General features: G+C 43.8%; 1 protein-coding gene across 1 annotated transcript in view; it reads left to right on the top strand.

Annotated features, from left to right (window-relative positions):
* Window positions 1–3,161: 3,161 nt before the first annotated feature.
* The window catches only part of LOC139243877 (zinc finger protein 271-like), a 54,708-nt gene continuing 42,473 nt past the window's right edge, over window positions 3,162–15,396 (top strand). The window contains exons 1-2 of the mRNA XM_070870888.1: window positions 3,162–3,304; window positions 5,003–5,498. Coding sequence (XP_070726989.1) covers window positions 3,162–3,304; window positions 5,003–5,498 — 639 coding nt within the window. The remainder of the gene's footprint in view (window positions 3,305–5,002; window positions 5,499–15,396) is intronic.

Below are 15,396 nucleotides of genomic sequence, written 5' to 3' on the forward strand. Positions count from 1 at the left end.
GGGAAGCTATTGGCCAGGACATCGGGGATAACTCCCCTGTTCTGCTTGAAATATTGCAATGGGATCTTTTACGGCCACCTGAGGGAGCAGACGGGGCCTCGGTTTAACATCTCATCCAAAAGACAGCACCTCCGACAGTGCAGCAGTCCCTCAGCACTGCACTGGAGCATCAGCCGAGATTTTTGTGCTCATGTCTCTGGAGTGTGACTTCAATCCACAACCTTGTGATTCAGAGGTAAGGGTTTTACCGACTGAGTCACAGCTGACACAAATACTAGACGTAGTTAGAGCAGGTTAGCTCAGTTGGAGATGTTAGGTGATGCATTTATCGATGCTTAGATATTTTTTCTATTCCTCAAAATCAACAACATTTTGGAACGTTCAGGTCAAGGTTCACAGATTAACAATAAGAAATAGGAGCGGGAGTAGGCCGTTTGATCCCTGAGTCTGCTCTGCCATTCAATAAAATCATGGCTGATCTGATTTTGACCTCAACCCCACTTTCCTGCCTGCTCCCCATAACTCTTGACTCCCCTTTAGTTCAAAAATCTGTCTATCTCCCCTTTAAATATATTGAATGGCTCAGCCTCCACAGCTATCTGGGGTAGAGAATTCCAAAGATTCACGACCCTCAGAGAAGAAATTCCTCCTCATCACCATTTTAAATGGGTGGCCCCTTATTCTAAAACTATCCCCCCAATTCTAGATTCCCCCACGAGAGGAACCATCCTCTCTGCATCGACCCTGTCAAGCCCCCTCAGAATCTTATACGTTTCAATAAGATCACCTCTCATTCTTCTAAACTCCAATGAGTATAGGCCCAACCTGCTCAAGCTTTCTTCATAAGACAATGCCTTCATCTCAGGAATCAACCGAGTGAACCTTCTCTGAACTCCCCCCATTGCAAGTATATCCCTCCTTGAATAAGGAGACCAAAACTATGCAGTACTCTAGGTGTGGTCTCACCAATACCCTATGCAGTTGTAGCAAGACCTCTCTGCTTTTATACTCTCTCCCCCTTGCAATAAAGGCCAACATTCCATTTGCCTTCTTGATTACTTCCTGTACCTGCATGCTAACTTTTAATTTTTCATGCACAAGGACCCCCACGTGTCTCTATACCACAGCATTTTGTAGTTTCCATTTAAATAATTGCTTTTTTATTCTTCCTACCAAAAGTGGATAACCTCACATTTTCCCACATTATACTCCATCTGCCAAATTTTTGCCAACTCACTTAACCTGGGTCCAAGTGTCGACTGGAGTTGCTCCTATTTTTTTGGAGCAACTAGTTTTTTTTCTGGAGTATCCTAAAAATCGCAATTCTCGACATTTAGTTTGCTCCAGTTTCAGTGAGTTAGTTCAGTTTCTTTATAGTTCCGTTTTTTTTTCCAAAAGGGGGCGTTACCAGCCACTTACGCCTGTTTTGGTCATTTTATGCAAGTTTAGATTCCTAAAAGTTACTCCAATCTAACTTAAGGCAGCGTATGTGTCCACTTTTGTACGCTCAGAAAAACCTTGCGTAAACTTTAGAAATCAGCGCAGGTAGCCGGAGATAGGGAGGGGGAAGGGAAGAGCGAGGATTTTGTAAAGCACGAAATACCTTCACAACAACATTAAAGAAGCATAAGTACACTTAAAGCACCAAGCACCAAATGAAGCACAAAAATCAGCATCCAATAACAAATAAAAAATACAAAGAAGCTGAGAGGACCTGCACCAAGACTTACAAAGCACAAAAAGTAATAAGCAATTAATTAGTAAATAAAAAAATAGCAGGAACCTGCACCCAAAGCACCGAGACCAAAGTAATAATGGCCCCAAGTTTCCACACGCGGCAAAACAGGTGCCCCTCCGAGCTGGGCGCCCGTTTTCCGCGCCGCAAACGGCGCCTGAAAAAAACCGCGCTGTTCTCGAGCGCTTTGCAGCTCGATGTCAGCTTGGCGCGGCGCCCAGGGGGCGGAGCCTACCACTTGCGCCGATTTTGTAAGTGGGAGGGGGCGGGTACCATTTAAATGAGTTTTTTTCGTGCCGGCAACCCTGCGCGTGCGCGTTGGAGCGTTCGCACATGCGCAGTCTGAAGTAAACATTGGCATTCGGCCATTTTTCTGGTTCTTTGTAGCTGTTCAATTTTTAACATTTTTTAATAAAACCACATTGCCCTTCCATGATCAGCACTGAGGCTTCTTGCAGCAGGGAGAAGGCTGCAGGAAGCCTCAGAAGTTGAGGCAGCCGTTTCCCGACGGGCCTGACCGACAGCAGGGGGGCCTCTCCCCCCCACCCCCCACCCCCACCCAACCCCCCCCCCCCCACCCCCCACCCCCACCCCCCACCCCCAGCCCCCCCCCAGCTGCCGTCGGGAATGGCTGCCTCAACTTCTGAGGCTTCCTGCACTCTTCTCCCTGCCTCCCCCCTGCTGCCGTCGGTCGGGCCCTTACTGCCTCCTCCCCCTCCCCCCCCCACTGCTGTCGGGAATGGCTGCCTCCTCCCTGCCTCCCCCCCCCACCCTGCCGTCGGGAACGGCTGCTGCCATCGGTCGGGCCCTTACTGCCTTCCCTCCCCTGCCGTCGGGAACGGCTGCCTCAACTTGCGAGGCTTCCTGCAGCCTTCTCCCTGCCTGAAGCACTTTCACACAGGTAGGAACATGGTTTATTTAATCTTTTCTTTGCTTATAAATGTTTATTCAGATTGGAATTATTTGTATAATATTTGTATAAGTATAACTAAGGATTTATTGTAGAATGTAATGACTTGACTTCCCCCCCCCTCTCTCCCCGCACCTCGTTCCGGACGCCTAATTTGTAACCTGCGCCTGATTTTTTTAATGTGTGGACAAGGTTTTTTCAGGCCTACAAAAATCTTCACTTGCTCCATTCTAAGTTAGTTTGGAGTACGTTTTCACTGTGGAAACTTTCAAATCAGACGTCAGTGGCCGGACACGCCCCCTTTTGAAAAAAAAAATCTGTTCAAAAGTGAAACTGTTCTACCTGACTAGAACTGCAGAAAATTAAATGTGGAGAATTGCGATTTCTAAGATACTCCGTTCTCCACCAGTTGCTCCTAAAAAATCAGCAGCAAATCATGTGGAAACTTGGGGCCAATCAATCAATACCAAAAAAAGAAGTCTTACCTTTATGTGAAGGAAAGGCAGCGGGCCGCCGATGAGGGAGCCCATTTGGCCAGGGCCAGGGGCGGCGTGCTTCGGGCCCCTCTCTCACAGCCTGCAGCCCACGCGCACAGAATCTGGGGGCCAGGAACTACTGCGCATGCGCGCAGACCCCACTGCGCATGCGTGCAGCTGTCGGTACTCTTTTCGGCGCAGGGCTGAAGGTCCGCCCTCCGTTGCTGCTGTTACGTTGTGCCGAGTCCACAGGAGGCCTGATGATGGCGCAGAATCCCGAGGTAAGTACTAGGCGCGCTTTTTCTTTGAGAAAATTGGTGGACCTCTCAGAGGTGCGCCGTTCTAATGGTCAGTCGAAACTTGGGCCTTATATCCCTTTGCAGATTCTTTGTGTCCTCCTCACAACTTGCTTTCCCACCTGTCTTTCTATCAGCAGCATATTTGGCTGCAGTGCACTCCGTCCCTTCATCCAAGTCATTAATATAGATTGTAAATAGTTGAGGCCCCAGCACTGATCCATATGGCAGCTCATTAATTACAGTTTGCCAACCTGAAAATGACCCATTTATCCCGACTCTCTATTTTCTGTTAGTTAGCCAATTCTATATCTATGCTAATATATTACCCCCAACCCTGTGAGCTCTTATATTGTGCAGTAACCTTTTATCTGGCACCTTATCGAATGCCTTCTGGAAATCCAAATCCAAATCCAACATCTACTGGTTCCTCTTCATCCACTCTGCTCGTTACATCCTCAAAAAACTCTAGCAAATTTGTCAAACATGATTTCCCTTTCCTAAAACCATGCTGTCTCTGCTTGATTGTGTTATGATTTTCTAAATGTCCTGCTACTGTTTCCTTAATAATGGACTCCAGCATTTTCCCAATGATAGATGTTAGGCTAACTGGTCTATAGTTTCCTGCTTTCTGTCTCCCTCCCTTGTTGAATAGGGGCGTTGCATTTGAGGTTTTCCAATCCACTGGGACCTCGCCAGAACCCAGGGAATGTTGGTAGATTACAACCAATCCATCCACTTTCTCTGCAGCCACTTCTTTTAAGACCCTAGAATGCAGGCCATCAGGTCCAGGGGACTTGTCCACCTTTAGTCCCAATAGTTTGTCTAGTACTTTTTCTCGAGTGATAGTGATTGTTTTACGTTCCTCGCTCCCTGTGACCCCTTGATTATTATTATTGGGATGCTTTTAGTGTCTTCCAACGTGAAACCCGATAAAAAAATATTTGTTCAAAGTCTCTGCCATTTCCCTGTTTCCCATTATTAATTCCCCCGTCTCATCCTCTAAAGTAAACATTGGTTCCTTAGCTATCTCTTCCTTTTTACATACGTGTAGAAGTTCTGACTGTTTTGGTATTTCTTGCTAGTTTACTCTCATAATCTATCTTCTCCCTCTATTATTTTTATTGAGTCAATACTTAAAACCACACAGCACCAGGAAAGAATGTTCCATAGAAACTAGATGTGTCTGTTCTGAATTTCTGCCCTGTACTTACAGTGATGACTTTTGTAAACTCCTTTTACAGGGTGTTAGAAGGGGAGGATTTGCAGACGGGAAACTCAAAGCAAACATCACATCAAGACCTGACAGTCAATCGATTCATCAGGACCTGAATATCATCGGCCTTTGAATGTGGAAGGAGAAATGTTTCTGTTCTGTCTGTGGGAAAAGATTTCAAACATCAGTGTGACTGGAAAAGCATCGAGACACACACACCCGAGTGAGAGTGTTCCAGTGCACTGACTGTGGAAAGAGCTTTAACCAGTTACACAGCCTGAAAAAACATCGCACCATTCACAGCGGGGAGAAACCGAACACGTGTTGTGTGTGTGGACCAGGCTTCAACTGATCATCCATCCTGGAGAGACATAAGGACACCTGCACCACGGAGAAACCATGGAAATGTGGGGACTGTGGGAAGGGATTCAGCTACCCGTCCCAGCTGGAAGTTCATCGGCGCAACCACACCGGGGAGAGACCATTTACCTGCTCAAAGTGTGGGAAGGGATTCACTGAGTCATCCAACCTGGTGAAACACCAGCGAGTTCACACCGGGGAGAGGCCATTCACCTGCTCTGAGTGTGGGAAGGGATTCACTGAGTCATCCAACCTGGTGAAACACCAGCGAGTTCACACTGGGGAGAGACCATTCACCTGCTCTGAGTGTGGGAAGGGATTCACTTATTCATCCAACCTGCTGACACACCAGCGAGTTCACACTGGGGAGAGGCCATTTATCTGCTCCGTGTGTGGGAAGGGATTCACTCGTTCATCCGACCTGCTGAGACACCAGCGAGTTCACACTGGGGAGAGGCCGTTCACCTGCTCAGAGTGTGGGAAGGGATTCAATCGGTCAGCCCACACTGCTGAGACACCAGCGAGTTCACAAGTAACTGCAGGGGTTGGATTCTGCTATCATTGCTGCTGTTAATCACATCCCGACTGAATCGTGTCCATTCTGACAGTTGGGGTTTGTTTCTGATAACCCTATAACTGGGCTGGAATATAATATTTTGATGTTTCAATAACTGTGTGTCGATATTTAATGTTCCAAGATAAGAAGAGACTAATTGATGTCCTGTTACTGACTGCTCCATTTTGGGGCCTTTTCTCCTTTCTGACTCTGGATTATTTCAGTTCTCAGACCTTTGGTTACTCTCGTGGACAAGTACCAGCTCCCCCTACCTCCCAGAGTGCCTCTCCTTGCCTTGGTATCGAGGGAAGGTATCAGTAACACGCCTGGGATCACTGAACACAAAACCCAGTCTGTTAATCACTTTCAGATACTGGACTTAGCATGTGACCCACAACATCCCTCTCACCTTCGATGTGTGAATGGAGCATCATGCCTGCAACCCTGGGTTCAATTTAAATTTGAATCCACTCAGGAAATGTATTTAAGAAAATACAGATCACATCAAGTAATTGGCAACAGTTTAGAGTCAACAAGATGAAGAAGTAAACACATCCCGGCAATAATCCAGCTCTACATTCACAGGAGAAAGTCTGTTATCAAACTCCTCGAGTAGACAGAATAGACAACGATGCTAACTCTAAGAATATCTAGAATCTGTTGCAAATATCTTTCAAATCCTGACTGATACAGTTTTCCTTTCAATTGAAGTGAATGGAAGATGAGAGGGGTGTTGGCATATGGAACTCAGTTAATTCAGCTTCTGAACGGTGTTCATGTTTAGTTCATTCCATATCGGGGAAAATGTGGTTGGTATCAATAGAGAGAGATATTTCACTGAGCAACAGCTGGTGTTTGCAACCAACTGGCCGTGGATATTTTCATCATAGTATGTTTAGATTAGAAATATTATGTTAGAATAAGAAAAGTTCAGAGACTCGTGGTTTGTGCTTGCCACAGGAAGACCAGGGTTTTATGTGCTTCTAACATTGTTGATGTATGTTGAAGAAAATGCAGACTTGTGTCTCTGGACTATGCCGTAGCCAAAGATTACCATATTAGGCAATGCCAGGTCCAATTGGATAAGAAGTTGATGGCATAGCAAGAGATCCAGCAGTTAAAACAAAATTATCTCCAGTTATCTGCAGACATCGAATGTCGCAGCATGCTGACAAAGTTGGACAAGACTTTAAACTATTGAGTTATTGGGATCGATTGTTATAGAATTGAATTGTTATAGAATGGAAAAGTAGTGAAGTTATGCTAAACTTGTATCGAACCTTGGTTAGACTTTGTGTGTGCAATTCTGGTCACCATATTATAAAAAGGATATGGAGGCACTGGAGAGGGTGCAGAGAAGATTTACAAGGATGATACCAGAAATGCGAGGGTATACCTATCGGGAAAGGATGGACAGGCTGGGGCTGAGGCTTGAAAAAAGAAGGTTCAGCGGTGACCTAATGTCTTTAAAATGATGAAAGGTTTTGATAGAGTAGACACAGTGTTTCCACTTGTGGGGACGAGCATAATTAGAGGCCATCAACATAAGATAGTCACCAAGAAATCCAATGGGGAATTCAGAAGAAACCTCTTTACCCAGAGAGTGGTGAGAATGTGGAACTCGCTGCCACAGGAAGTGGTTGAAGCGAATAGTATCGATGCATTTAAGGGGAGGCCAGACAAGCATATGAGGGAGAAGGGAATCGAGGGTTATGCTGATATAGTTAGATGAGGAAAGAAGGGAGGGGGCTCGAGTGGAGCGTAAACGCCGGCATGGACTGGTTGGGCCGAATGGCCTGTTTCTGTGCCGTATATCCGATATAATCCTATTGTCCAAGTCACACTGCTCGAAGGGGAGGATCAATGACGCATCCAAACGCAATTGTTACTTTGTCTTCTTTGTAAAATGACAAAGTCTGGACATAATTTGTTTGTGAAATTAAAACGGATTATATAAATTGATGAGGGTTGCTGTTCAAACACATGGGAAGGGAAATTTAGCAGAAAATTAAGGAGATAATTAAGTTTTATTTTTGAAAAGGTGCAGTCTCTGTGGTTCTGTCCAAACTGTGTATTCAGAAATAAGTTTTTAGAGGAGACTGTTGTGCTAAAGGTAACTAACATCCTTCCTCTTGTAGACTGAATCGCTCTCTGGCATATTTTGGGGATAAAAGGTCCAAGAAGAGGTTCGGTAAAATAAAATTAAACAAAGAAACTGGGTCAAAACTTGGACCAAGTGGGAATGTTTGATCAATGTTTAAAGACAGTTTGATAATATTGTGTTAGACAGTAAAGTTCCTCCGGGCTCATGAATGAAATGGTAAACACTGTATAAAATGTAATGAGAGGAAGTGAGTGAGGATATAAGAGGAAAGCAGGAAAATTAAACCTCCAAATGGGAATTTTTCTTAACTCATTGTTCCTGGGCGAATTGTCATAAATCACCTGGGTACAATCTGGTGTTAATGTAAATTCTTGTTAAAGTCAGCGAAGTTTAGGAAATTGCTAAGATTTCTCTCGGAGATGTTTGTGTCATTGCCTCTACTGAACAATAAAAAAACTGAATTTGATCGCCTGGCCACTACCCGAGACATTGGGACCGTGCAGAGCGAGATGAGCAAAGATCTTCAGACACCCCACGATCTATTGATAAGATCACCTCAAATGGCTTGGATCAGATGTCACGTGGCATGATACTGGAATGTGTGTGTGTGTGTGAACAAACGAGTCTCAGACATGCTCAGTTATCGTCAACAGCATAACATGAAATTGCTCAGGAGAGTGAGAGATCTTTTTAAACCATCAAGGCCGTGACACTTCTCCATAGAGAAACCGACTTTGAAATAATCAGGATAGAGTTAAACACACCACTACTTGTCAGATACATTAGAATTAAAAGTGAAGAGAATGCTGATCAAATTCGGATTTCCTTACAGCTAGAATGGTCGTCAGTTTCAAGGCCTCCACTAAGTACTGAACAAAGAAAGCTTGTAGGGAGGCTAGTTACAAAAAAATAGTCAGTCTGTCTCTGGACAAGGTGACCATGGCTGTGCACAGATCAGCTACAAGCTGAAGGTGGGAGACAAGGAGGCCAGACCTTACAGGTTCCATAACAAAACATGGATCCAAGTGAGAGGCGACCTGCAGGAGAAAGCAGAGGATCTCAAAAGGGTTAGGTTTGGAATCCGTGATAAACCGAGGTGTAGCGCCTCAAAAGCATAATTTTGGTGGTAATAGAGAAAGAACCCTAAAGCTGGCTCCTTGGGAAGATTGGGAGTCCCGTATGTGGGAGAGCAGGAAGACTCCCCTGAACCAGGTGGGCTGGGACACACCCTGACCCCAAACACTAAATTAATAGGGTTCAGTTAAAGAGTTAGTATCACCTTAATACAATAAGTAATTCAAGAACATTGTAAAATACTTCAATACAAACTTAAAAGGTAATGATAGCAGGTTGTTTTAAAGTAAGAAATGTCTTGTGTTGATAAGTAATGTTAACTATTGGGTTACCAAGTACAAACATTCTATCGACTCTGGATCAGTTCCTATGGAGTGGAGGGTAGCTAATGTAACCCCACTTTTTAAAAAAGGAGGAAGAGAGAAAACAGGGAATTAGTAGCCTGACATCAGTAGTGGGGAAAATGTTGGAATCAATTATTAAAGATGAAGTAGCAGCACATTTGGAAAGCAGTGACAGGATTGGTCCAAGTCAGCATGGATTTATGAAAGGGAAATCATGCTTGACAAATCTTCTCGAATTTTTGGAGGATGTAACTAATAGAGTGGGCAAGGGAGAACCAGTGGATGTGGTGTTTTTGGATTTTCAAAGGGCTTTTGACAAGGTCCCACACAAGAGATTGGTGTGCAAAATTCAAGCACCTGGTATTGATGGTAATGTATTGACGTGGATAGAGAACTGGTTGGCAGACAGGAAGCAAAGAGTAGGAATAAACAGGTCCTTTTCAGAATGGCAGGCAGTGACTAGTGGGGCACCGCAAGGTTCAGTGCTGGAATCCCAGCTATTTACAATATACATTAATGATTTAGACAAAGGAATTTAATGTAATATCCTGAAGTTTGTAGATGACACTAAACTGGGTGGCAGTGTGAGCTGTGAGGCGGATGCTAAGAGGCTGCAAGGTGACTTGGACAAGTTAGGTGAGTGGGCAAATGCATGGCAGATGCAGTATAATGTAGATAAATGTGAGGTTATCCACTTTGGTGGCAAAAGCAGGAAGGCAGAATATTATCTGAATGGTGATAGATTAAGAAAAGGGGAGGTGCAACAAGACCTGGGTGTCATGGTACATCAGTCATTGAAAGTTGGCATGCAGGTACAGCAGGCGGTGAAGAAGGCAAATGGCATGTTGGCCTTCATAGCGAGAAGATTTTAGTATAGGAGCAGGGAGGTCTTACTGCAGTTGTACAGGTCCTTGGTGAGGCCACACCTTGAATATTGTGTGCAGTTTTGGTCTCCTAATCTGAGGAGGGACATTCTTGCTATTGAGGGAGTGCAGCGAAGGTTCACCAGACTGATTCCAGGGATGGCAGGACTGACATGAAGAAAGACTGGATCGACTAGACTTATATTCACTGGAATTTAGAAGAATGAGAGGGGATCTCATAGAAACATATAAAATTCTGACAGGATTGGACAGGTTAGATGCAGGAAGAATGTTCCCAATGTTGGGGACGTCCAGAACTAAGTCCAGGCTTAAGCCATTTAGGACCGAGATGAGGAGAAACTTCTTCGCTCAGAGAATTGTGAACCTGTGGAATTCTCTACCACAGAAAGTTGTTGAGGCCAGTTCGTTAGATATATTCAAAAGGGAGTTAGATGTGGCCCTAACGGCTAAAGGGATTAAGGGGTATGGAGAGAAAGCAGGATGGGGTACTGAAGTTGCATGATCAGCCATGATATTGAATGGTGGTGCAGGCTCGAAGGGCCGAATGGCCTACCCATATTTTCTATGTTGATCATCATATTCCACCTCTCAAAAAGAACTCTGCCTGTCCTATCCAGCAAATGTTAAGGGACTAGAAACAAAGAAAGATAGAAAATAGGAGCAGTAGTAGGTCATTCGGTCCTTTGAGTCTGCAACACCATTCAATATGATCATGGCTGATCCTCTCTCTCAACACCATATTCCCGTTTTTTCCCCATACCCCTTGATGCCTTTTGTTTCTAGAAATCTATCTCCCTTTAAAATATATTCACAGCCTTCTGTGGTGGAGAATTCCACAGGTTCATGAGTGAAAACATTTCTCCTCATCTCCGGTCCTAAATTTCCTACCCCGTATCCTGAGACTGTGACCCCTTGTTCTAGACTTCCCAGCCCCGGGGGAACATCTTCCCCACATCAATTCTATCCAACCCAGTCAGACTTTTATACGTTTCAATGAGATCCCCTCTCATTCTTCTAAACTCTAGTGATTACAGGCCTAGGCAACCCAGTCTCTCAGACAGTCCTGCCATCCCAGGAATCAGTCTGGTGAACCTTTGCTGCACTCCCTCTATGGCAAGTATATCCTTTCTTGGCTAAGGAGACCAAAACTGCACACAATACTCCAGGTGCTGTCTCACCAAGGCCTTGTATAACTATAGTAAGGCATCCTTGCTCCTGTACTCAAATTCTCTTGCAATGAAGGCCAACATACCATTTGCCTTCCTAACTGCTTGCTGCACCTGCATGTTTGCTTTCAATGACTGGTGTACAAGGACACACAGGTCCCTCTGTACATCGACACTTCCCAAGGCATCACCATTTAAATAATACTTTGTCCTTTATGTTTTTCCTACCAAAGTGGATAACTTCACATTTATCCACGTTATACTGCATCTGCCATGTGTTTGCCCACTCACTCAACCTATCTAAATCGCCTTGCAGCGTCTTTGCATCCTCCTCACAACTCACAATCCCACCTAGTTTTGTGTCGTCAGCAAACTTGGAAATATTACATTTGGTTCCCTCATCCAAATCATTTATATATATATATATATATTTTATATTGTGAATAGCTGGGGCCCAAGCACTGATCCCTATGGTACCCCACTAGTCACTGCCTGTCACCCCAAAAAAGACCCTTTTATTCCTATTCTCTATTTCCTGTCAGTTAACCAATTTTCAATCCATGCCAGCAAATTACCCCCAATCCTATGTGCTTTAATTTTGCACACTAACCTCTTATGTGGGACTTTATCAAAGGCCTTCTGAAAATCCAAATACACTACATCCACTGGTTCTCCCTTATCTATTCTATCAGTTACATCCGCAAAAGACTCCAGCAGGTTTGTCAAACATGATTTTCCTTTCATAAATCCATGCCAACTTTGTCTCATCCTGTTGGTATTATCTAAGTGTGCTGTTATCACATTCTTTATAATAGTCTCGAGCATTTTCCCAACTACTGATGTTAGGCTAACCAGTCTGTCGTTCCCCGTTTTCTCTCTCCCTCCTTTTTTAAATAGTGGGGTTACATTTGCCACCTTCCAATCTGCAGGAACTGTTCCATGATCGATAGAATTTTGGAAGATGACAACCAATGCATCCACTATTTCCATAGCTATCTCTTTTAGTACTTTGGGATGCAGATCATCAGGCCTTGGGGATTTATCGGCCTTCAGTCCCATTAGTTTCTCCAGCACTATTTTCTTACTAATAATCATTTCCTTTAATTCCTCTAGAACCCTTGGTTCCCTTGCATTTCTGGTACGTTGTGTCCTCTTCTATGAAGACAGCACCAAAGTATTTATTTAATTGTTCTGCCATTTCCTTGTTCCCCATTACAAATTCTCCCATGTTGGTCTGTAAAGGACCTACATTTGTCTTCACTAATCTTTTTCTTTTTATGTACTTGTAGAAACTTTTGCAGTAGTTTTTTTTTATGTTCCTTGCAAGTTTACTCTCATACCATCATATGATAGATTGGGAAGATTAATTAAAAGTCATGAAGGTGGAGAGGCAATGGCTAACATTTAAGGAACGAATGCATGAATTCATACTCTCTCATTTTTCCCCTCTTAATCAATCTCTTGGTCCTTTTTTGCTGAATTCTAAACTGCTCCCAATTCTCAGGCTTGCTACTTTTTCTGGCAACTTTGTATAACTCCTCTTTGGATCTAATACTATCCTAAATTTATTTTGTTAGCGATGGTTGGGCCACTTATCCTTTTGTGTTTTTACACCAGAAAGAAGTGTATAACTTGCAATCCATGCATTTGTTTCTTAAATATTGGCCATTGCCTATCCACTGTTATGCCTTTTAATTAATCTTCCCAATCTATCATAGCCAATTCATTCCTCATACCTTCGCAGTTTCCTTTGTTTAGATTTAGGACCTTCATTTCGGATTGGGCTACTTCACTTTCCATCGTAATAAAGAATTCAATCATGTTATGGTCACTCTTCCCTAACGGACCCCGCACATCAAGACTGTTAATTAACCCCTTCTCATGATACAATCTAGGATAACCTGTTTGCTATAGGCTTCTCAACATACTGGGCTAAAAAACATCTCGTACACACTCCAGGAATTCATCTTCCACAGTATTATTAATAATTTGGTTTGGCCAGTCGATACAGTATTACCTCAGTACTTTTCAATTCTATACCTCTAGAAATAAACCCGAGTCTTGATTTGCTATTTTTATGGTCTTGCTAACCTATGTCGCAACTTTTAATGATTTGTATATTTGTACTCTGTGGTCCCTTTGCTCATCTACCCCACCCAGACTCGCACCCTCCAAATAATGTGACCTCTGTACTCTTCCTACCAAAATGTAATGCCTCACATTTACCTCTGTTGAATGTCGTTTGTCAATGATATGCCCATTCTGCAAGTTTATTTATGTCCTCTTGTAATTTGTTGCAGTCCTCCTCAGTATTGACGAGCACCATCACCCAATTTGGTGACATCCGCAAATTTAGATATTGTGTTTTTGATTCCAAAGTCTAAATTGTTGATGTAAATTGTGAACAGCAGTGGTCCCAGCACTGATCCTTGTGGAACACCACTACCCACCTTCTGCCACTGTGAATAGCTACCCTTTACCCCTACTCTCTGCTTTCTGTCTTGAAGCCAGCTCGCTATCCATTCTGCTACTTGTCCCCTGACTGCGCATTCTCTGACCTTGTTCATCAATTTATTATGGGGTACTTTATTGAAGGCCCTTTGAAAATCTAGATAAATTATATCTACAAAGCAAGTGTTTATATCGACTGATCACTCAACAGAAATTCCTACACACAAAGTTGGATGAGCACTGTCATCGGGTGTGTTAGCCTGGATTATGTGCTCAATTATCTGGAGTGGGACTTGAACTCACAACCTTCTGACTTAGAGGTGAAAGTCTGACTCACTGAGCCACAGCTGACACTTGCTCAAATATAAGATCAGCAGATTCTCTATCCTCTACCGTACCTTCCATTGACCTATTCAATCAGAGTAAACTTGCAAGTCCCACGTGTCCACAGTAACTGACCAGGTCAGCCCGCCCTGAGCTTGATCTCCGGTGTCTCCAGTCCCCACTGCCCCCTTACATCAGTCTCCCCTCACTTTTATACCCTGCACTGATCCACCTCTGGCACCGGACTCCTCTTTGTCTTCTCTGCTGGGTTTGGGCAGGAAGTGAGGAAAAGACAGCTGGAACTTCTCTAATCTGTGATTTACAAGGACACTTTCCCTGGTTCCCAGCAGTTACTTTTCAGTAATTTTCTCATTTTCGCTAAACTCCCCTGCCTGCTCTTAGTTGTTATTTCTTATAGTTTTACAATTATAGGTATAAACATCACACATTATAATCTAATCTATTGTGTTACTCACTCTGGTTTAAGCTAATATTGTGGTTACTAACAGACAAACCCTGTTCTTTCCCCTGATCTGATTACAGATTCCAACAGTGGGCTCAGTGAATGGAATGTCTTATCAGTGTTGCCATGGCAACCTGTCTGCAGTGAATCGATTGTTTGAGTTTCTAACTCAGACTAAACTTCTCTTTCCCATGATGTACATTTAAGTCAAAGTCCATGTATTTTAGCCATTTTATGTTGATAAAGTGGTTAAAGAAGCACATGGGGTCCTAGGTTTTATAAATAGGGGTGTGGAATACAAAAGGGCAAAGGTCATGTAAACCTGTACTAATCATTGGTTAGGCTGCAGTCCCAATATTGTCAGGTTTTGGGGATCTTACACCAGGAAGGATGTCGAGGCCATGGAGAGGGTGCAAAGAGATTCACTGAGACGATACCAGGGAAGAGAGGCTTTAGTTATCAGGGGAGATTGGAGAAAGTGGGGCTCTTTTTATTCGAACAAAGGGTAATTGGAGATCTGAGGGAGCTGTTCAAAATTTGACCAGGAAAATGAGGAAAAAGTATTTGCACCAGTCGGTGAGTCAGTAACTCGAGGGCATCAAATTCAAATCATCACCAAAAGGCTCAGACCCAGGGGTGAGCTATCGATCACTCTGTACAACAATGTTCGGGACACTCACTGTCCTCCGCATCTGTGTCCAGGGGAGGAACTGATGGGTTTCTCTTATCTTTGGGTTAAATGATGTTCTCACCAAGGTGATGAATGTCCTCATCTCAGTCCTAACCCCTTATCCTTACCTATGTCCCCTGGTTCTGGACTTCCCCAACATCGGCAACATTCTTCCTGCATCAAACCTGTCCAGTCCTGTCAGAATTTTATATGTTTCTATGAGATCCTCTCTCATCCTTCTAAACTCCAGTGAATACAGGCCCAGTCAATCCAGTCTCTCCTCATATGTCAGTCCTGCCATCCCGGGAATCAGTCTGGTGAACCTCTGCTGCACTCCCTCAATAGCAAGAACGTCCTTCCTCAGATT

This window comes from Pristiophorus japonicus, unplaced genomic scaffold, assembly GCF_044704955.1.
Source record: "Pristiophorus japonicus isolate sPriJap1 unplaced genomic scaffold, sPriJap1.hap1 HAP1_SCAFFOLD_190, whole genome shotgun sequence".
NCBI classification, from domain to species: Eukaryota; Metazoa; Chordata; class Chondrichthyes; family Pristiophoridae; genus Pristiophorus; species Pristiophorus japonicus.